Below are 19,552 nucleotides of genomic sequence, written 5' to 3' on the forward strand. Positions count from 1 at the left end.
GTGTGGATTTATGTCACACCAGTAGTGTGAATTATGTCTATTGAACATTCCATTTTTAGAGAATTTGGCCTCGTCGCTCTAAATAATATTATTCAAAAAGAATTCTTCTCCATAGTGACTAGTCAGCAAAAACTCACTAAAAACCACTCTCTTCGGAAATTCAACCTCTTTTAAGTGTTGCACTAATTTAAATGAAAAAGGGTGAAATTTATGTTTCTTCAGGATCCTTTGAATTGAGCTTTTGGATATGCCTGATTCTACAGAAACTTGTCTTATTGTTGGATTTGCAACAAAATAGCCCAAAATTGCAATTTCTACATTTGTATTATTAAGGATTGATTTTGTTTTAACAGCTTTTATCTTCACAGATCCCTTATTCTTAAAGTTTTCAATTATTTGCTTGTCAGCTTTTGGTGATGGCTTTGATTTTTCTGGATAACGAGCGGCAAATACCTCACAACTTTATCACATTCTCCGTAAATAATAAACAGATTTAAGTAATCTTGATTTGAATAACGTAACCGCTACGGTATATTTGCAGTTGTCAAAACATTCAAAACTAGTGTTATTAACATGCTCTGCAGGTCTCCAATATCATGGTCAAAAGCATGGTCAACTAGAGTACCAGCTAATCCCAACCATGCAGCCTAATAAAAAAATGTTTATTCTCAAATAAAACGAAATGGGTTGGATTTAGGTATAGGCAAGTAAATTGAAACGTATAGTAATTTTTAATGCTCAAAATGATTCCGTCAAGTGGCAAGTTTATGATTTTTTTTTGACGACCCTGTATACAAATGGGTCATTACGCACCCTCAGTTTAATAAAACGATCCTTTATTTACAATAACCCAAAGTTTCATTGCAAAATGAATTAAGGTTTTGACAGAGTACAAAAATATGTTGAGCGTTGCAACTGTCACTTTTTTGGAAAAACATGAAATATTTCGAAAACGGCTAGAGATAAGCATAGGGCATTGTACACAAAAGTTAGCCAGAATTTTGTCAGGAATCCAAATATGTAATAATATATAGGGTGTTCTATTTAAAATAAGAAAGTTGTGATCGACTTCCTTCTATCCTTCCTATCTTGAAAATATTTTAGTAAGATTGGGCATGCCCACATCAGTATCCTGCCAAATTTTCAAAACTCTCCTATTTATACTTTTTCCAATATCAATCGATGTCTTTCGTCGTGGGACACCCTGTATATACAGCTATGTGTTATCTATCGCCTACAAAATACGTTGCATGCTTTAGAAATTAAACCAGAAACCTTAGAACCCTTTTTGAAGGACCGCACCTTGTTGATGACTGTAAAAAAAGGCATATAAAAACGAAAAGAACAAAATTCTTTGGAGATGTTATACATGTAGAGTGACGGAATGAATCTTGACGAACGTGACGCGGTTCGTCAAGGGGGCCCCCAATGCGGCGCTACAGGCCGTTGCGCCCCCAGGCCGTCACGCGAGCCCATACACGCACCTTGAAGTCACGCGGGCCCCAACCCGACCGCAGGGTCGTCGGGGTGTTCAATTGAATTCGGCACGAAATATCGTTGTTGCATCTTGCAGTCGTAGAAACATTAAGAAAATTGCCAATCGCGATACCACCGGTTTTGTTGGTTTTGCTTTTTTGCCGTGTAATTTACCAGAATGAGAGAGAGAGAATCAGGTAGCCATCCATTTTTTTCCATCAGCATAGTTGCTTCAATGCTATCAAGTATTTCAATTAGGAATTTTGAAATGCGAGGGAAAATTAAAGCATACGGAAAATTTTAGACTGTTTTGAACTACTTGAGAGCATTTGGACTGTTTAAACAGCATATTGAAGGTTCTGGAATGTTTTAGAGGCATTTGGAATCTCTTACACGGTTCACAAAATTTTTTGGAAGCTTCTAAACTGCTTTAATATCTTCTGGGAGCTTCTAGACTAGTTGAAAAGCGTTTGGAATCTTTTAGAGTGTTCTAAAAGCTTTTGAAAGCTTCTAGACTGTTTTGAAAGACTTCCGGCTGCTTTAGAAGCATTTTGGAGGTTCTGTAGTGTTTTGAAATTTTTTTAGACTATACTTTAGGAGCATTGATGGTTCAGGACTGCTTTTAAGACATGTGAATTTGAACTTTTGGAAGCTTTTAAACTGCTTTAGAAGCATACGGAAGCTTTTAGACTACCTTGAAATTTTTTGAGAGCTTCTAGACTAGTTAAAGATGATTTGGAAGCCTTTAGAGTGTTCTAAAAATTTTTGGAAGCTTCTAGACTGTTTTGGAAGGTTTTAGACATATTTTGAAGTTTCTGTAGCGTTTTAAAAGCTTTTTAGACTACTTTAGGAGCATTTGGAAGGTGTTTGGGCAGTTTATAGAGCCTTGAAGGTTCTGGACTGCCTTTAAGACATTGGAAACCTTGTAGACGGTTTAATACGTTATAATAATTAAAACTTTTCGAAGCTGTGCTTTACTGCTTTAGAAGCATACGGACTCTATTTTGAGAGTTTCTAGATAAATTGAAAAGCATTTGGAAGCTTTTAAAAGCTTCTAGGCTACTTTGGAAGCTTTAGAAGGCATTTTAGAGGTTCTATAGTGTTTTGGATTGTTTTTACATTGTTTTAGACCTCTTCAGGAGTATTTGGAAATTTTTTGGTCAATTTAAATTTGTAAATTGATACTTATACATTTTGCAACATGTTTTTGTTGTTCAGAAGCCTTCAATATCTCAGTCTAGGAATTTTTTGTCAAAACAGTTATTAGTTTAGTTTATTTTTAAAAACTTGAAAAGCTTGTTATGTAAAAAACTAGTTAAACCATACAAAAATAGCAGTAAATAAGCACAAAAAACTAAAATAAGCACAAAACGAAGAAAAAAGCAAAAAAAATAATTAACAAAATCTGTCAAATGACGCGTTTTTGCATAAATCGTTCATATTAGATGTCAAAGGTTGATTGCTTTTATTATTTACAAAAAGCAAAGACGCATTCGTTTTCAAGCTCCATGGAGCAAGCAGAGCGTTTTTGACGTCATGGTGACGTAATTTGGCAAAACTATCATCTGACCAACTGTCAAATTACGTTATTGTGACGTCACAAACGATCTGCTCGCTCCATGGAGCATTTTTCGCATTGTTTCATCCTGTAAATACTGATTGTTGAAATTTAGAAAGTTTCTTTCATTAAGATTCAAATTTACCAGTTCAAATTTTCGCAAATTACTGTTTAGTATTTGAAAATTTGATAGTAAAAATACACTATACACTATTTTTTGTCCGACTGAATATACTTACTAAAAAATAGTTAAGAATCACATTTTTCTTCATTTTAACTTCAAATTATGTCGGATAAATTAAGCGTGTTCAGGTGAAATGCTAAAAGCACGTTTTGTGACGTAATTAGACAGCTTAACACGTGACCAATTTGTTTGCAAATGCGCAAATGACAACCTGCAGTATCAGTGGGAGTCAGGTGACTTGCTGTCAAATGACGTCACACAAAGTGCTTTCACCAGAAATTATGCAAATCAATTTAATTGATTCATTTGTTTGGGAGTTACTTTATTAAAAACCACCCATCAGTTCGAATAAACATCCAGTTGGTGTATTACAAATTTCTTAAGTCATTCAATTAGCTTTAGGTATACCTGTTTGGTACCTAATGCTATATAATATTGGGTGGTTGTCGATGATAAATTATCGCACAGTGACTTTCGTTTTAAGGTGATATTGGGCGGCACTCAAAGGGTATGAATCCGATTACACGCCGGTTGCATCTTGTTAAAAGTTAATTAATCACAATTGTGGCAAATAAAGATATTTGACCGTGTTCAAGAAGGCGTTTCTAGAATACCCGATTTATTTCAGAATCTTATATTAATATTTCTATAATGACTTGGCATATACAGGTGTGGTAAATCCAAAATCGACCATAGGAAAACCGTGTAACGGACAGAGAAACGTAATAAGCATGCGCGGGACTAAGACAGAAAACGAAAAAAATATCAAGTAGGCCATATTTTTAGCGCGCTGTTGCCAAACGCCGTAAGTAAGTTTGTCGAGGGTATTGAATACTTACGGCGTTTGGCAACAGCGCGCTAAAAATATGGCCTACTTGATATTTTTTTCGTTTTCTGTCTTAGTCCCGCGCATGGAATAATGTACGTTTCTCTGTCCGTTACGCGGTTTTCCTATGGTCGGTTTTGGATTTACCACACCTGTATAATTTTTTTATGTCTTGTTTGTTCTGAATTTTGCCACTTATTCAATGTTATGTCAATTGAACGCAGTGTAGCTGTTTTCTTTCGGTTTGTGATTTCGTATCAACAGAGGTCACGTGACCTCTATCTCATTTTATAATTATGATATCATGTGATTTTTAGATCAGAATAACGCTTTTGGATCCAAAATCATGGATCGAAAGAATGCGGCTTGTGTGTAGCTGGATATTGGATTGGATGAAAGTGTCAGTCGATACTCTCCTTCATCGGTGAATAGTAAGAATAAAAGATTTCGTGTGAAAAAGAAAAAGATAAAAAAAACATGGATGTTTTGTGGCGCCCGCTGTGGTGTTGACAGGCAAGGTGAGGTTGTGAATTAAGAGCGGTACCGACTACCATGAATTTTCACTACGTCATGCTGTTTAATGAATTTTTAACCGACTCAGGAATGACTCGGCATCAAGCCCGGTAGCTACTTTTCTTATCTACATAAAATGATTGACTTGACGCCGTGTTAAATCTATACGATTTTTTTTTTGTATGTTTCAGATATGTAATTCGGAACAATAGCGTTCTCTTACTATCAATTAATTCACGTTATAAGCCAAACTTGCAAATGCTCTTGACACCGTGCGAAATATTCTACTTACTACTCACGCACAGTATAGACAACTGATTTCAGTTAGTTTGCAAATAATTTAAAAACTAAATCAGGTAAAACTGTCTTATCTACACTTACAGTTCTACAACGGACCACAAGCGACCTCTAGTGGCAAACTGCCAAACTTCAAAACCAAGCTACAGAAAACTGTCACAACCAGACCAGAAAGCGCAAGCTCGACCAATCAGATCCTCCTTCTGTGCCCTCTCCCCGTCACACGCCATGGCTCCATTAAAGCTCAATCAGCCGCCATTGGTTCAAAATTCAGGTATGGAAACGTGGTTTAGCATGGCAACAGTCACAGGACCTGTTATTGCGTATATGGGCAAGGGTTATGGGTATATGGTACACCTTGTTCATTTTCAATGGGATAATAATGGGTTGTGGTTTTTTTTCTACCATTTTTCTTTTTTGGCATGCAACCTAGTGAATGGTATAAAACCTTCTATACAGCTGTTTGTTTTGTGTATAGTAAATCCAGGGTGGTCCAGTTTTAAGTGTCAATAATTCACCATTTGACAGCTAATCAAAAAATAAGTTGACTTGCATTGTGTCATTTTTCTGAAAAACGTTTCCTAAGGAAGATACAGTCCTGCAAATTTCAATTTAAAAAATCGTTTTATAGTTTAAAACTGAACATCCAAGACTTGTGAAAGTCCAAATTTGTACTGAATAGTCTAAAAACTTTTTTACTACTAGGAATGGTCTTATGATTCGCTTTCTCAGACTGCCATCCTGGTTGAGTGTCTGAAACTGGCATTCAAGAACTAAAAAAAGTCCGGAAATCAAGACAAAGATTGTATTGTGCATGAAACTCATTTTTTACTACTAAAAATAGTATAAAAGTTGACTTTTAATGCTAGAACGGACCTTACTAGGACTAAAGAGAGTCCAAAAGTATATTTTCAAGACTTGAATTGGTGTACAACTGAATTTTCTGGACTGGACAACAAGTCTAGAAGTAAATTAAATTTTCGGACTATTTTATTTCTAAAAATTAGTTCTCAAGACTATTATTGTAGCATTTGGTACCAACATTTTTTACTTTTATTACTGAAGAAACTTGACTTTTGGAAATAGTCTTAAACTCAATTTTTCAGTCTTAAAAAGCATTAAAAACAGTCTGAATTTCTTAGAGGTGCTACAATTTATTGCACCTATGAGTGTAGAAGTCAATTTAATAGTGAAGAAGCTTGAAATAACATTTTCAAGACTATGGTCAGTGGACACACTGGCTTTTAGGCCTGATAAGTCAAAAACTTTGTAAAGATAGTCTTGAAACTCGATTTGAGGCACTGAAAACAGCCTTAAAACACTAAAAACAGTCTAGTTTATTAAGAAATACCCGAATTTTTAGCACTGAGGTGTCTAGAAGTCGATATAATAGTGACAAAGCTTGGAATGCTATTTTAAGTCTATGAAGAATGTAAAAATTGTTTTTTAAGTTTGCTATGTCAATAACTTGGTGAAGATAGTCTTGAAACTCGATTTTCCAAGCTGAAAGCAGTTTTGAAGCACTAAAAATAGTCCGGAATTCGAAGAAAATGAAAAGCAAAGTAAAAAGCACGAAAAGTTCGTTTTCAAGACAATTTTCATGAATCTAATGTCAATGTCCTGCATCTAAGACTATTTTCAAGACTAAAATATTGAAATTTGTCTTCAAATTATGAAAACTTACTTCAAATGCAAATTATAAGCTTCTGATGTCACTTTTCATTAGTTCAGTCACATTTTGGGGTTCAAGTCAATTTTTAAGGTTTAAATGTGTGAATTTGTAGTAACAAATTCTTGAAAAAGTAGTTTTTATGTCTACAAGTCAATTTTCAGTATTAAAGTCTCTCGATTTGCATGAAAACTGGTTACAAACACAATTTTTAAGCTTCTGAAATTTTTATCTTTTCTAATTCAATTTTCAAAACTAAAGTCTTTTAGTTTGTCTGGAAACTATGAAAACTGGCTACAATATTATTTTTTAAACTTCTTAAGTGAATTTTCCGTGTGATAGTACCTACTTATTTAAGGTAAATTAAAATAAAAAACAATTTACTACTTATTTATCCATATAAACTATATAGCACAATAATTTCTAATACAAAAGTTTAAAAACTTAAGATACACTCCCCGAAATTGATTGCGATTTAGATGTAGAAAATATTTTATAATTTTCTTTATCATAAAACAACACCCGTTGCCACGAGCTTCTAGTCTCTTTGTTGAAGATAACGTAGAACAGAAACATCAGAAAACCTTGCAAAATGGCGGTAATGGTAAAAATATACACGCACACCAATTTCAACCATCGCCACGGAGCCACATTGGAGACAATCCCGAAAATCCAAGGTATTCCCAGAACTGAAAACAGTAAAACAGCCAATTTGATCTGTTGAATTCGCACAGTGGTCGAGTGGAATTTGTCCAAGTTGCCTTTGGTAACCTCACGCATTATTTTGCAAAACACCCCGCAATTTATGACCACCACTACAGCCACCGGTAAGTACAGTCCTATGTACAAGTAAATTCCATCGGGGTAACAAAATGTTTGCTTGTAATATGTGGTGGGGTTGGAAAGTGCCACCCAAAGTGCTGGAATAATTCCAAAACCCCAACCGAAACAAATTGATTTAGCAAGAAATCTGTTTGGCATCAATTTAAAGACCTGAACGAAACGTAGATATTGACAAAAAGCGTAGATAAGCATCCAAGCAAACTTACTTATAATCACATACTGTAGTATACAACCAGACACCACACAATCAAATAGTTTGATACCGTTTAAGTACATAAAAACTATTTCAAGTAAAGTGGCAAACGACAAATGTAACAAAATTTGAGTGCCTGTTTTGTCCCTCCAGAATTTAAACATACAAGAAGTGAGGAATATTCCATTGATCCCAAACAAACTAAGCATACTACCAATAGCAGTCATTAGACTCAAAATAGTATCATTAACCCCTTCCAGAAACTCCTCACTTTGATCTCTGACAACGAGCAGTGCCAAATGGGTGATGTGAGAGTAAGAACACTTCTGAAGATTCGGATTGTTTTCAATAGTTCCTTCGAAACTGCTCCCTGAAGAAGACCAATCACCTTTTTTTGGATCTTGCGGGTTTCCATAATCCCAGAAAGCACAAGTGGAATTCAAATTCGAGCCGGAATTCACCAAAATCTCAATAGGACCCTGCAGGTAGTCGTCATAGTTGAGCAAATTCGCATTAACCACCAGGTCAACTTCAGAAGTGGTATTTGCAGGAAAAAAGTTTCCATTCAAGTAAATCACAAACACTGCGCTCACATTTAAAAGTTGGTTTTCCGTTATTGCAGCGATATCTTCTGGCGAAATGCATACAGCTAGTTTTACCTCATGGATATCTTCCACCGAATCAAATCCTTCAGTTAGCACCGATGGAAGGTTTTTAATAGTGTAATTCTTATACAACACAAACCCTGAAGTGTCATCTTTTAAAGGGTTAAAAGAGTGGAAAATCACATTATCCTTCTTTAACGTAACTGAGGTTTGGTTAATACGACTAGTAGTGTTCAGTACAAGCAATTCGCAATTTCTCAAGTAAGAATCAGTCAAGTTAAACTCACTCTGGGCAGAAAAAAGCAAATCTATATCTTTTTGCAGTAACCCATTAACAACATTAAAAGTTGCATCCAACATGGTTGTCACAGGTACTTCAGATGACTTCTCCAGAATTCGGGACACAATATACAAATCGACTAAAGATAGGTTGTGATACTCCACAATTTCGCTGACGCCCTCCATCACTCCAGCAGAAACTCCTTTAGAAAGATAAGTCTGCAGTAATAAAGTTTCTGTATTGTAGTTGCTACTTTCTAGAGAGCAGGTGCCTTTAATTTTTCCCCATTGCAAACCGGAAATAAAATCCCCGGAACAGTATCGTGACACTGGAGCCCCATTTTCTTGAAGACAAAATTCGTTGCTTAAAGCTCGCTGAAAACTTCTGGTAATAGGCCAGGTTAAGTTGCCTTCCACTTCTGGTAGACATCTTTCAGAACTTCTCACGCTAACTACTTTAATATAATCAGGCAGGTCGAGCAATATGTTTTTTAAATGGTTAAAGTCTTCTACTAGTTGGTATTTCCAATGCAACGTAGACGCATGAATAGTAATGTCTGCGTTCTGATGAAATGCAGTGATTTTCATTAGTCGAACTTTAGCAAAATTCTGGCTTTCTATTGGTTGCTTAATGTCGTTTAAAAGCAAGTCTAACTCGTTTGTAGGTGGACAGGTCATGTAACTGCATATTGAGCTGATTCTAAGTCTGACAGCAAACTCATTGCTTGTTGTAATTTTAGCAGCCATTATAGTGTTTGACTTGTATTCTGTATTGCCTTCTAGGTGTCCGACAGTTTCGCACCAGTACTGCCCAATGTAATCTTCAAGTTCCACTTGGTAAACTAGGTAGTTCCGAGCACTTAAATATGGATACCCTTCGTCCTTCCTTACCAACATTATATTCACTCGCTTTATCAATTCATCTCCAGCATCAGTGAAACAGTAGATGTAGTCGGGATCTCCTTTGTTGTACAAACAAGAAGGGCTATAGATTGTAAGGAACAACCTTCCATTAAAAGAAAGTACCATGTTGGCATTTCCTGGACAGTGATTCACCCTTCTGAAACAACCAGTGCAGGGATTAAAAGGGTGTCTTCTATATTCAACCCACCTCCTCCAGGTGGTAGCTGGTGAATAAGTTGATACATTCGCAACGCAAGTAAGACCACTAAAACAATAAGTGCAGTCGGAAGAACAAAATTGATGTTGATCCGCCTCGGAAATAGTACAATTATGCTGGTGCTGCGCATCACAATCCTCCGGAAACACTTCGTCAGTACTATTTCCAAAAATCAAACAATCCTTATCAAAATCCGGTACAGAAACATTAACTTTGTCCTGTACACTAGACCCGTACAAACTCCCCCAAGTGGTAGACCGATAGTCTCCATATTTGATAAAACGCTTGGCAGGATACCAAAAAGTCGAAACGTTCCAATTAGAAGAATTATCATAAGACACCATATCCTCGAAGGTTCCCTTCAAATTGCAGCCACGTTTAAAGGGCTGAGCCGAGGATAAGTAGTAGCACATTCCCTCGGAATCGCAATTGAACAGTGTGGAGGTGAGGGAGTTGGTCAGACACGTGGAGCACATCAACGTCGATTTACAAGAGGATTCATATTGGAACGCGTTGGGGTTTTCTTGACTGCAGGTGTCGTATTGGGATTTCACCTGAAAAATGTTTGTTTAGTTAATTCTAGTGGTTATGTGGGATTATTTTATGGAACAGTGTTATAGATTGAGAGAGGAAATTAGTTTTATAACTTTAATAACCAATAGCAGAGAACAGTAAAATAGTGCAACACTGGTATTGGTTACCATGAACAGAGTAGGAAATAACATTGTTTAATTTGGCCCAAAGAGTGCAAACGAAATGTTGGTATACCTGGATTGCTGGGAAAAACTGGATGAGGGCTGCTTTGGACACCTTGGACTATACCTTCGTTAGGCAAAACAACATGTTGGAGGACAAACAGCTTTTAGACTAACTTCATTTTTAGTTACTGAAGTCTTCACTTACCTGACCAATGAAGAAAACCAAAACTGAGATCCACAAGCTCCACATTATACCATGGCCTCCCGGCCGTACACACTTATTAATACTAATGTTGAAGTCCCAGCCAGAAAGGTTTGTTTAAATTTTATTGCACTTACAAATCAAAATTTGACAAGTTAAACAAAAGGAAGTGCAGTATCTACATTTGCGGAACAAATTAAAGTGATGGGGCTATCCAACTCAAGCCACACATAAGCGTTATCTGAATCATACATTTCGATTAAAAGGAGCAAAAATTATTTTTGCAAAAAAAGTACTTGACATTCACTGAAATGAGGTCCAGAAAAAAAATTAACAAAGCCCTAAATTGTACGCGTGCTAATAAGGTGTATTTGTTTAACTGATTAGGCGGATTTGAACCACATGTTTGAGCAGTTAATTAGTCCAGGTAGATTAATATGACGTGTTATTAGCAATGTTAGATTAGAAAGGAAAAACAGGAAAAACTCTCAAATTATTTATTTTTTCTAGTTACAAAATTTGATTTCAGTTTGCCTCTGCACTGAAAACAAAAAGTACAGTCAGCAACTGAATATGACTATCACTTAAAACTAAAATAGATTTAAATATCAGATAGGAGCGAAAGACAAAAAAGTGTGTAATCATTTAGTCATCTGAACTATGCAATCATCATTTTTAAACTTATTCAATCAGGTCACTAATTCAAATTAGTGACCTGATAAACTTACCTCTATCCAAGATGACTGAGCAACTGCCTGAAATAATAAATAGTTGGTTAAACAGTAACAAAATTAATAAAACAGGGATGACCAATTCATTATAATAACTCAGATAGGAGCGAAAGACAAATGCGGTTGTAATCATTAGAAATCATCTGAACTATGCTGTCATCACTGTTTAACTTGATTTAAATTTAATCAGAATTGTATCAGGTTGTGCTTACCTTAACTAGAGAAAAAAGGACCAGCGGGTTGCAGGTACAATCTGAAAATTGCCATTTATTTAAAATAATGCTGTAACTAACAGAGATGTATTTAAAGTAAATAAGCTTAATTAATCAGCTGGTAGTGCATGTTTGTGGAATAATCATTGATCATTCAGTTAAAACGGTAAGAAAAATCATCATTAATTCGAACGTTGTTAGTAATTTGTAATAGTAAAAAATAATTACCTTCCAATCTTGTATTCCTGGTGGCCTTGGTTGTGTTAAGATGTGTACTAAAAAAAAAGCTAAATTAAAATGTAATACAAAAAAGAAACAATTGGTTTTGGATTCATTTAAATGTCAGATAGGAGCGAAAGACAAATTGCAATTGTAATCACAATGGTCATGTGAACTATGCAGTCATCATAATAATAAGTAATTAATAGAGTCCAGATTAAAAACATTTCTAAAACTTTCTCACTAAAAAAGATTTCAATTTGCTTCATCATTATCATAGCATCAGGAAGATTTTAGACTGTTTTGAAAACTTCACAACAAAAGTGTTTTTGAACTACTTGAGAGCATTTGGAAGGCTTTTGGACTGTTTAAACAGCATATTGAAGGTTCTGGAATGCTTTTGGAATCTCTTACATGGTTCACAAAATTTTTTGGAAGCTTCTAAACTGCTTTAATATCTTCTGGGAGCTTCTAGACTAGTTGAAAAGCGTTTAGAATCTTCTGTTTGACAGACTTCCGACTGCCTTAGAAGCATTTTGGAGGTTCTGTAGTGTTTTGAAATCTTTTTAGACTACTTTAGGAGCATTGAAGGTTATGGACTGCTTTTAAGACATGTAAATTTTAAGTTTTGGAAGCTTTTAAACTGCTTTAGAAGCATTTAGCTTTTAGACTGCCTTGAGAGAAGAGAGAAGTCTTTAGAGTATTTAAAAGCATTTGGAAGCTTCTAGACTGTTTTGGAAGTCTTTAGACATATTTTGGAGTTTGTGTAGTGTTTTGAAACCATTCTAGGCTATTTTAGAAGCATTTGGAAGGTGTTTGGGCAGTTTAAAGAACCTTGAAGGTTCTGGACTGCCTTTAAGACATTTAAAAAGCTTCTGTATGCTGCTCTAGAAGCATACAGAAGCTTTTGAAACTTTCTAGATAAATTGAAAAGCATTTGGAAGCTTTTAGAAGCTTCTAGGCTGCTTTGTAAGTTTTGCAAGACATTTTAGAGGTTTTATAGTGTTTTGGAATGTTTTTACATTTTTTTAGACTACTTCAGGAGTATTTGGAAATTTTTTGGTCAAATTGGTAAATTGATACTTATACATTTTGCAACATGTTTTTGTCATTCAGAAAGAAGCCTTTAATATCTCAATATAGGGGGTAATTGAAAACAGCCCCCAAGCTCTGCATTACATTGTTAATAATGCTTTTGAGCGCCAAAAATGTACTACTTTATCTCTCTTCATTTTTAGTTTTCACATATTTCAGTTATTATTTTGTTTAAAACTATTGTTTGAAGACCAGAAATTGAAGTAGTCTATTGATATCCATATAAATAATTAAAAAACTGTGTTCTTCTTCACTTATTCAATGGTTATTTACTGTTAATGCAAAAATTCTCATTCACAATGTTTGAAACAGCTAACACATTAATTTATTTAGTAGTTAATGTCTTTCATGTAAATTTACAGATTGAATTTGTTTGTGTTTACCAATACTTACAATCTCAGCCACTAATACTGTTTGGAGCACCAAAATCGAAATAGTCCTAGAAAAAAACTGAAATTAGATCTTTATAGAGGCAAAACATGGGTAATAGAAGTGAATTGAAAAATCAGATAGGAGCGAAAGACAAAATTGCAGTTGTAATCAGAATAATCATCTGAACTATACAATCATCATAGTAGAGTGTTAGTTTTCTAATTAAATACTTATATTAATTAACTTACCTCACATTAATCCTCTGCTTCTTAGCTTAATCTCAGGTCCCAATTAACTGAGCTGCATCCTAGAACAATTTTAATACAAAGTTAAAGCACAAATTTTAACAAAAAAACAACATTTTTCTATTACACACATAAAATCAGTTGGTAGTGCATGTTTTAGGAATAATCACCAATATTCATAACAAACGGTATTGATTGTCATCATTGAAAATTATTAATAAGGCAACTGACAACTGAAATAAAATACTCACTTTTCCCAGCTTGTCTTCTTCACTTTTCGGCTTTGACTTGCACAAAAATCCTACCAACATCCACATCTTCCTTCTTATTCACAGTACGGCGGTGGACATATGAGTTAACCAACAGTTTAAACCCAGCCTTTTCAAACAAGTCTTTTGTAATCTCCAAAGAGAAAAAGTAGCTTCTAGTGCCATCCTGTCTCATGTAAAAATTTTCAGCTATCTTGCTTCCAGGTTTAAAGCGCAACTGTGCCATGTCATACAGACCGTAGTCGCGAAAAAGAATTAAACCTCCAGGTTTAAGTAGCTTGTATAGGGTTAGAAGTGTGGACAAAAATTTATCAGGGTGAATGGCAGAAAGGACAAAAATTAAGGTTATAATGTCAAGAGACCCAGCTGGAATATGGTTAAACACTTCATCTTGTTGAGTGATATCACACTGGAAAATTGTTATTTTTGTGGGGTCATAGAGAGAATTGGTTTTGGCAAATTCTACAGCTCTTGGTGACAAATCACATGCGAATATGCGTAAATTTAGTTTTTCTTCGACTAAAGGATATATGAAGTTACCCACACCGCAGCCAATTTCAAACAAAACTCTCTCAGTTTCAGGCTTATTGTCTTCCCCTAGGAGTTCAGCAAACTCCCTGGTAGTCCAATGTCGGTCCCGGAAAAAACGTGTTTCATTTCTCTTGTAAAATTGATCCCAGTATTTCCGGGCTTGGGTTTCTAGCAGATTGGCTCTGTATTCACTAACCAGGCGAGTGTCTTGGAATTTCAACAGTTCAAGATTTTGATCTAAATTGTCCTGATTATTCTGTGGGAATTTTACAGAATGGGCACACATTACAAGAAAATATTTAATAAATACAAAAACCACTAATATAGTTAAAGCAAAAGTGGCTTTTTTTAGTAAATTTACCAAAGGATTGGGGTTATAAACGCAGATTTGAAATTAAGAAACACGTCCTACCTACCACAAACCACAACACAAAATGAAATTAAAAATGGTGATTTCCAGATTTCCAATCAAAGTAAACAAAACCTCTAACCTAAGTCTGAAAAATGTCAAATTGTGATATAAGCACGTGAGATGCCTATATCAAGTATTAGTACAAGTCATGTGATAAAGTGATACAAACTGTCGTTTTTTTAATGTGAGGTTAAATACAATTGACGGACGTCGAGAATCATATGACTTTGTAGTAGTTTTTCTCACAGTTGGTCACGTGATTTTTTTCTTACTGTGGTATTAGGTTAGGAGGACATATTTTTTTAGGTTATTGTTATTTCTACTTGATTGGCGGGAAACAAAAATTAAACAAAAAAACTATACTCTGGCCAAATTAGTTAATAAGCACTATTAATTTAAAATCCCTCAAGTTATTTCATCATTAAAAAACTAGAAATATGTCAGGTGAAGACACTGCATCAGTTTCCAAAGTAAGTAGTAACATTTCAAACTGTTGTAATAGTATACATAGTACTTTTAGGGGGTTTTTGTCTTTAAAAATGGTTTCAAACCAAACAAAACACACTCTAGAAGCAAAGATAATGATCCTTTTATGGCCAATTTATGGTATCAAGAGTACAGGGCCCTATGGTCTGCACTTAATAGGGAATATAAGGTTTGCATAAATTTCTAAGATTTACAACAGTTTTAACCAATAAACTTGTAGAGAATTTCTGTAGAAATGTTTGCATCAACTACAGCAGAGCTACTTAACTATGTAGGGAACAGCCACAATGAGGTTCTCAATGAAATACCTACAGCTGCTTTATTAACTGGTAAGTCCAGCAACTGATCAGTAATTAAAAAATAATTAAAATTACTCAAAGGAATCAACATGCCCGATCATAATGCCCAGTTTAAAGGTTTATATGATTTGGTTAGAAATCACATCAGTCCCCATGTGGCATTTTTAACCACTGAAGAATGTAGCAGTTTAAAGTATTTAATGGAAACCATGATTTTGCAATTAATGGGTGAACCTGATATGAAAAAGGCACAAATCAGCTTTGCTTTACTAAACAGCTGGTATCAGGATTTATACAAAACCAATGTAGAAAAGCTGCTTGTTGTTATTATTCCTAATTTTGAGGGGTGCTGCCCTAAGTTGCTTCAGGGATTTATTCAAGTAGTTCACTCTTATTTGGGTCAACTGCCTTTTGTTTTTATTTTTGGAGTTGCTACTTCTGTTGAAACTTTGTATAAAAATTTACCATATCATGTGAGTTTTATTTTATTATACAGCACTAGGAATGTATAGTGTATTTAATTTGTTAGGTGATCTCAAAAATTAACATCAATGTGTTCAAGTGTGAACCATCTGCAGTGCATTTGAATAATGTTTTGGAAGAGTTGTTTCTTACTCCTTACTGCCCTTTCCAGCTGGGTGGGAAGGTTTTTGATTTGTTTACTGAAATCTTCCTGTTCTATGATTTTTCAGTTAGGAATTTTGTACAAAACATTAAGGTTTGTTGTGTCTATATTTACTTAACTTGATAAAATAATAGGAAACTTTTAGTTTGCAATGATGGAACATTTTAGTCACGGAAACGCCATGGCTTTGTGCCAAATCGGCAAAAAAGAGGTCAAATCTATTCTTAATATATTTACACATGATGATTGTGAAAATATGCGACAGCTTCCATCCTTTAGGACACTTGTTGAATCTGAGACTTATGAAAATCAAATTAAACTTTTCAACGACCAGGAATATTTTAAAAAGGTTGCTTATGAAAAAATAGTTTTGATCCAAAAATACATTAAGCGGTTTCATGTGTTTCTCAAATGTCTTCACGCTTTAGTTGATGAACTTCCTGAACTGCCTCTAGGCCAAAACGTGAGTTAGTGTTTCAGTTTGAAACACGCATCCACCATTGTTTTTTTGTAGCTTAGAGAAGTGTACACTATCGCAGTCACTAAACCTTTAACAACTTCCAAGGAATACAAAGAGGCATTCCAGTTACTAGGCTTCCAATCTATGGGTGATTTAAGGTCAAAATTGTACAACATAAAGAAGGTAATGGAAAAGTATGTCAATGTTGACAGTAAAAAGACCCAACTGAAAGACTTCTGCTTGGAAGTGGACAGATACCACACCCTTATTGATAACCTAATAAAAAATCCAGAAGTTGATAATGAAGTGATACAAAAATCTGATAATTCATCTTTAAAAGGTGTTACAGATCGTAAAGCATTAAAAAAAGCTTTACTGTCGCGTTCCAAACAATGCTCTAACTCTGTGAGAAAATTTGAGAATGTCAGGGAAGAAATTCTTACATTCCTGTCATCAAATTTTGAAACCTACTTAGCGCATCCATCTTCATTCCATTTTTATGAAATATTCTTCTTTGAAGATATTTCAATTAAAGACAAAATAATTGGTACACATAGATCAGCAATTCACAATGCCCTTAGGAATCCTCACTACTATTTACAGGTCAGTTTTACAACACTAAAAGAAAGATTGTTTAGTGACGTCCATTTTTACAGTGTAAATGTTGCCAAATATTCAATGCACAAACTATTAAAGCCACAATGCCTGACATATGCATTGTCTACAAACTTCACCTGGAGTGGGGAAAAATGATAAACTTGTATGATTGGCTGTGTGCCTTTCTGTGTGTGGTGGATTCAAAACATGAAGATGAAGGTGATGGCGAGTCTAAGAAAGTTGTTGATCCACAGTTGCAGTATCCTTTTTTTTTAACAAATTTGACTTGAAAAGTGTTGGGAATTTTCTTTAATGTGTGCACAGAGCCCGGTTTACTCAAGCAGTGACTGAAATGGAGTATCTTGGTTTTATAAAGAGTTCAAAGAGGAAAGCAGATCATGTAATGCGCTTAACTTGGGAGGGTTAATCTCATTAGTTTACTATATTTATTTTGATAATTTATTTTTGCTACTGGATATATACAATATATTTTTGTTATGTTAGTCAATATTTTTTTTTTTCACTAGTTCACCTTTTTCAGCTAAAATTTCCTCAATGTTCCTTTTACCATTCAGGTCACTAAACCACTTCAAATTGTCCGCAATTACATGATTGTTCTGACATCCAGTACAGGTAACAATCACAACTCCCTGGTTGTAGGCAACTTTGGAGATGGTGTGGAGATTTCTGGAGCCACACACTTTGCAAGTGTATTCCAGTCGCAGTTTACTTTCCATCTGTCCCAAAGGCAGAGTGCTTTTTAGGGCTGATGTATGCAGTCTCCTACTTATCCACGGATTAGTATTTGTTTCTAACAGTTTTGATGTGCCTACAAGATGATTGATTACATTGGGAGTTTTTTTCAGAAAACTGACTAAACGGGAACAAGCCATATTTACAAAAATCAACTATTTTCTTGCTTTAAAAATTTCACAATTTTAAAAAATTCAAAAACCAAGTTTTTCTGAGGTTATGCGAGCTGATTTGAGTTTGACATTTATCACGTGATTTTACTTTTTGGATAATTAATACTGTCACGTGACAACTATCAAGACGATACAAAATGACAGATGACAAACCTAATTATTGTGGAAGTGGAAAGTTGTTTATTATTGTGGTTTTCGGAAACACTGTACAAAAAAGTGTAAACCAAAATTCCATTGTAAGTAACTTAACATAAAATTACTAATTCTAGAACAGATTTTCATTTACCCATCTGTACAGTTGAAATCATGTTCAATCAAAGTGGAATTGGTGGTTTTACCAACACCACCGTTACAAACACGAATCCTATGAAGGATTACGAAGTGGTACAGCCCCCAGATGACTCGATCAGTTCCTTGGCATTTTCTCCTAGTACTTTGCCCCAGAATTTTCTCATCGCGGGCAGTTGGGACAACAATGTCAGATGCTGGGAGATTGAACAGTCAGGCACCAGCATTCCCAAGTCAATGCAGTCTTGTGGGGCCCCAGTTTTGGATGTGGCTTGGAGTGATGACGGCACAAAGGTAGGTTGTGGTTATTACTCTCTGCTCAATCACATTTACATTGATTTTAAAAGGTTTTCATGGCTGGTTGTGATAAACAAGCAAAGATGTGGGATTTGGCCAGCAATCAGGTGGTACAAGTGGCAGTTCATGATGCGCCTATTAAAACCTGCCACTGGATTAAAGCACCCAACTATTCCTGCTTGATGACTGGATCTTGGGATAAAACTCTGAAATTTTGGGATACGCGCAGTCCAAATCCCATGCTGAGCATCAATTTACCTGAGAGATGTTACTGTGCTGATGTTGACTACCCAATGGCAGTTGTTGGGGTAGCCAACCGTCAAATTATAGTATATCAACTGGAAGGGAAACCACAAGAGTTTAAAAAGCTTGACAGCCCTTTAAAATACCAGCATAGATGTGTGGCAATTTTCAAAGACAAGAAAAAATCCCCCACTGGTTATGCTTTAGGTTCAGTTGAGGGCAGAGTGGCCATTCAATATGTCAACCCATCAAACCCTAAGGACAACTTTACTTTCAAGTGTCACAGATCAAATGGCACTCCAAATGGATTCCAAGACATTTATGCAGTCAATGACATAGCCTTTCATCCAGTGCACGGCACTTTAGCTACTGTGGGTGCAGATGGATCTTTCAGTTTCTGGGACAAGGACGCCCGTACCAAATTGAAAGCTTCCGAATTGATGGATCAGGCTATAACTAGATGTGCATTTAATCACAATGGACAGATATTTGCTTATGCAGTCAGTTATGATTGGAGTAAAGGACATGAATTCTACAATCCACAGAAGAAAAACTACATCTTTTTGAGGAGCTGCTATGATGAGTGTAAACCTAGAACATCAGCTTAATTGCATCTTTTTGTCTATTTTAAAGTAGCTATTAAATTATAATTAAAAGGTGTAAACGCTTTCAATTATTGAAATAAAAGTTATAGGTGTTTGTATCTATTTCTATCTCTCATTGTTTTGACACCCAAGTGTCTGTATATTTAAAAACAAAAACTTTACAAAATGTAAGCCACA

General features: G+C 35.2%; 3 protein-coding genes and 4 non-coding genes across 10 annotated transcripts; 2 read left to right on the forward strand and 5 right to left on the reverse strand.

The window, feature by feature from the left end:
- Positions 1–6,902: 6,902 nt before the first annotated feature.
- LOC145729648 (adhesion G-protein coupled receptor G6-like) lies at positions 6,903–14,590 on the reverse strand. Of its 4 annotated transcripts, XM_081980487.1 has the most exons (7): positions 13,341–13,405; positions 13,114–13,159; positions 11,635–11,681; positions 11,407–11,447; positions 11,192–11,218; positions 10,467–11,004; positions 6,903–10,117 (listed from the first exon to the last, which is right to left on the reverse strand). In XM_081980487.1, the coding sequence occupies exons 6-7, from the start codon at positions 10,509–10,511 to the stop codon at positions 6,968–6,970; spliced, it is 3,195 nt and encodes a 1,064-aa protein (XP_081836613.1). In that variant the 5' UTR covers positions 10,512–11,004; positions 11,192–11,218; positions 11,407–11,447; positions 11,635–11,681; positions 13,114–13,159; positions 13,341–13,405; the 3' UTR covers positions 6,903–6,967. The 4 variants fall into 4 exon arrangements, 2 of the variants coding, with proteins under 2 accessions (XP_081836613.1, XP_081836614.1); XM_081980488.1 differs by lacking the exon at positions 10,467–11,004; XR_014178430.1 differs by lacking the exon at positions 6,903–10,117 and adding an exon at positions 13,589–14,590 and having other exon boundaries at positions 10,947–11,218.
- Positions 11,062–11,145, reverse strand: LOC145730040 (small nucleolar RNA snR60/Z15/Z230/Z193/J17). Its single transcript, XR_014178525.1, has one exon. It is a non-coding gene; the product is annotated as a small nucleolar RNA snR60/Z15/Z230/Z193/J17 (small nucleolar RNA).
- On the reverse strand, positions 11,284–11,366 carry LOC145730042 (small nucleolar RNA snR60/Z15/Z230/Z193/J17). Its single transcript, XR_014178526.1, has one exon. It is a non-coding gene; the product is annotated as a small nucleolar RNA snR60/Z15/Z230/Z193/J17 (small nucleolar RNA).
- On the reverse strand, positions 11,743–11,824 carry LOC145730043 (small nucleolar RNA snR60/Z15/Z230/Z193/J17). Its single transcript, XR_014178527.1, has one exon. It is a non-coding gene; the product is annotated as a small nucleolar RNA snR60/Z15/Z230/Z193/J17 (small nucleolar RNA).
- LOC145730044 (small nucleolar RNA snR60/Z15/Z230/Z193/J17) lies at positions 13,222–13,299 on the reverse strand. Its single transcript, XR_014178528.1, has one exon. It is a non-coding gene; the product is annotated as a small nucleolar RNA snR60/Z15/Z230/Z193/J17 (small nucleolar RNA).
- A 261-nt stretch (positions 14,591–14,851) lies between the features above and the next one.
- Positions 14,852–17,524, forward strand: Orc3 (origin recognition complex subunit 3). The gene is made up of 9 exons (XM_081980496.1): positions 14,852–15,019; positions 15,070–15,204; positions 15,256–15,364; positions 15,416–15,807; positions 15,864–16,052; positions 16,105–16,422; positions 16,474–17,022; positions 17,076–17,275; positions 17,341–17,524. Exons 1-9 carry the CDS (start codon positions 14,987–14,989, stop codon positions 17,441–17,443), a joined length of 2,028 nt encoding a protein of 675 aa, XP_081836622.1. The 5' UTR covers positions 14,852–14,986; the 3' UTR covers positions 17,444–17,524.
- A 505-nt stretch (positions 17,525–18,029) lies between these two features.
- On the forward strand, positions 18,030–19,477 carry Rae1 (ribonucleic acid export 1). The gene is made up of 3 exons (XM_081980502.1): positions 18,030–18,178; positions 18,241–18,524; positions 18,578–19,477. The coding sequence occupies exons 2-3, from the start codon at positions 18,249–18,251 to the stop codon at positions 19,376–19,378; spliced, it is 1,077 nt and encodes a 358-aa protein (XP_081836628.1). The 5' UTR covers positions 18,030–18,178; positions 18,241–18,248; the 3' UTR covers positions 19,379–19,477.
- Positions 19,478–19,552: the final 75 nt, after the last annotated feature.

Source organism: Ips typographus, linkage group LG5, assembly GCF_016097725.1.
Source record: "Ips typographus isolate SLU linkage group LG5, UJ_Ityp_2.0, whole genome shotgun sequence".
Taxonomy (NCBI): domain Eukaryota; kingdom Metazoa; phylum Arthropoda; class Insecta; order Coleoptera; family Curculionidae; genus Ips; species Ips typographus.

Bases quoted from the DNA above. Each gene is read 5' to 3' on its own strand.
- Orc3 (XM_081980496.1), top strand. From the start codon at position 14,987: ATGTCAGGTGAAGACACTGCATCAGTTTCCAAA. The intron at 16,423-16,473 runs GTGAGTTAGTGT...GTTTTTTTGTAG, and splicing joins AACTGCCTCTAGGCCAAAAC to CTTAGAGAAGTGTACACTAT. The intron at 17,023-17,075 runs GTCAGTTTTACA...CCATTTTTACAG, and splicing joins ATCCTCACTACTATTTACAG to TGTAAATGTTGCCAAATATT.
- LOC145729648 (XM_081980487.1), bottom strand. From the start codon at position 10,511: ATGTGGAGCTTGTGGATCTCAGTTTTGGTTTTCTTCATTGGTCAG. The intron at 10,118-10,466 runs GTAAGTGAAGAC...AACATTTTTCAG, and splicing joins TGGTTTTCTTCATTGGTCAG to GTGAAATCCCAATACGACAC.
- Rae1 (XM_081980502.1), top strand. From the start codon at position 18,249: ATGTTCAATCAAAGTGGAATTGGTGGTTTTACCAACACCACCGTTACA. The intron at 18,525-18,577 runs GTAGGTTGTGGT...TGATTTTAAAAG, and splicing joins GGAGTGATGACGGCACAAAG to GTTTTCATGGCTGGTTGTGA.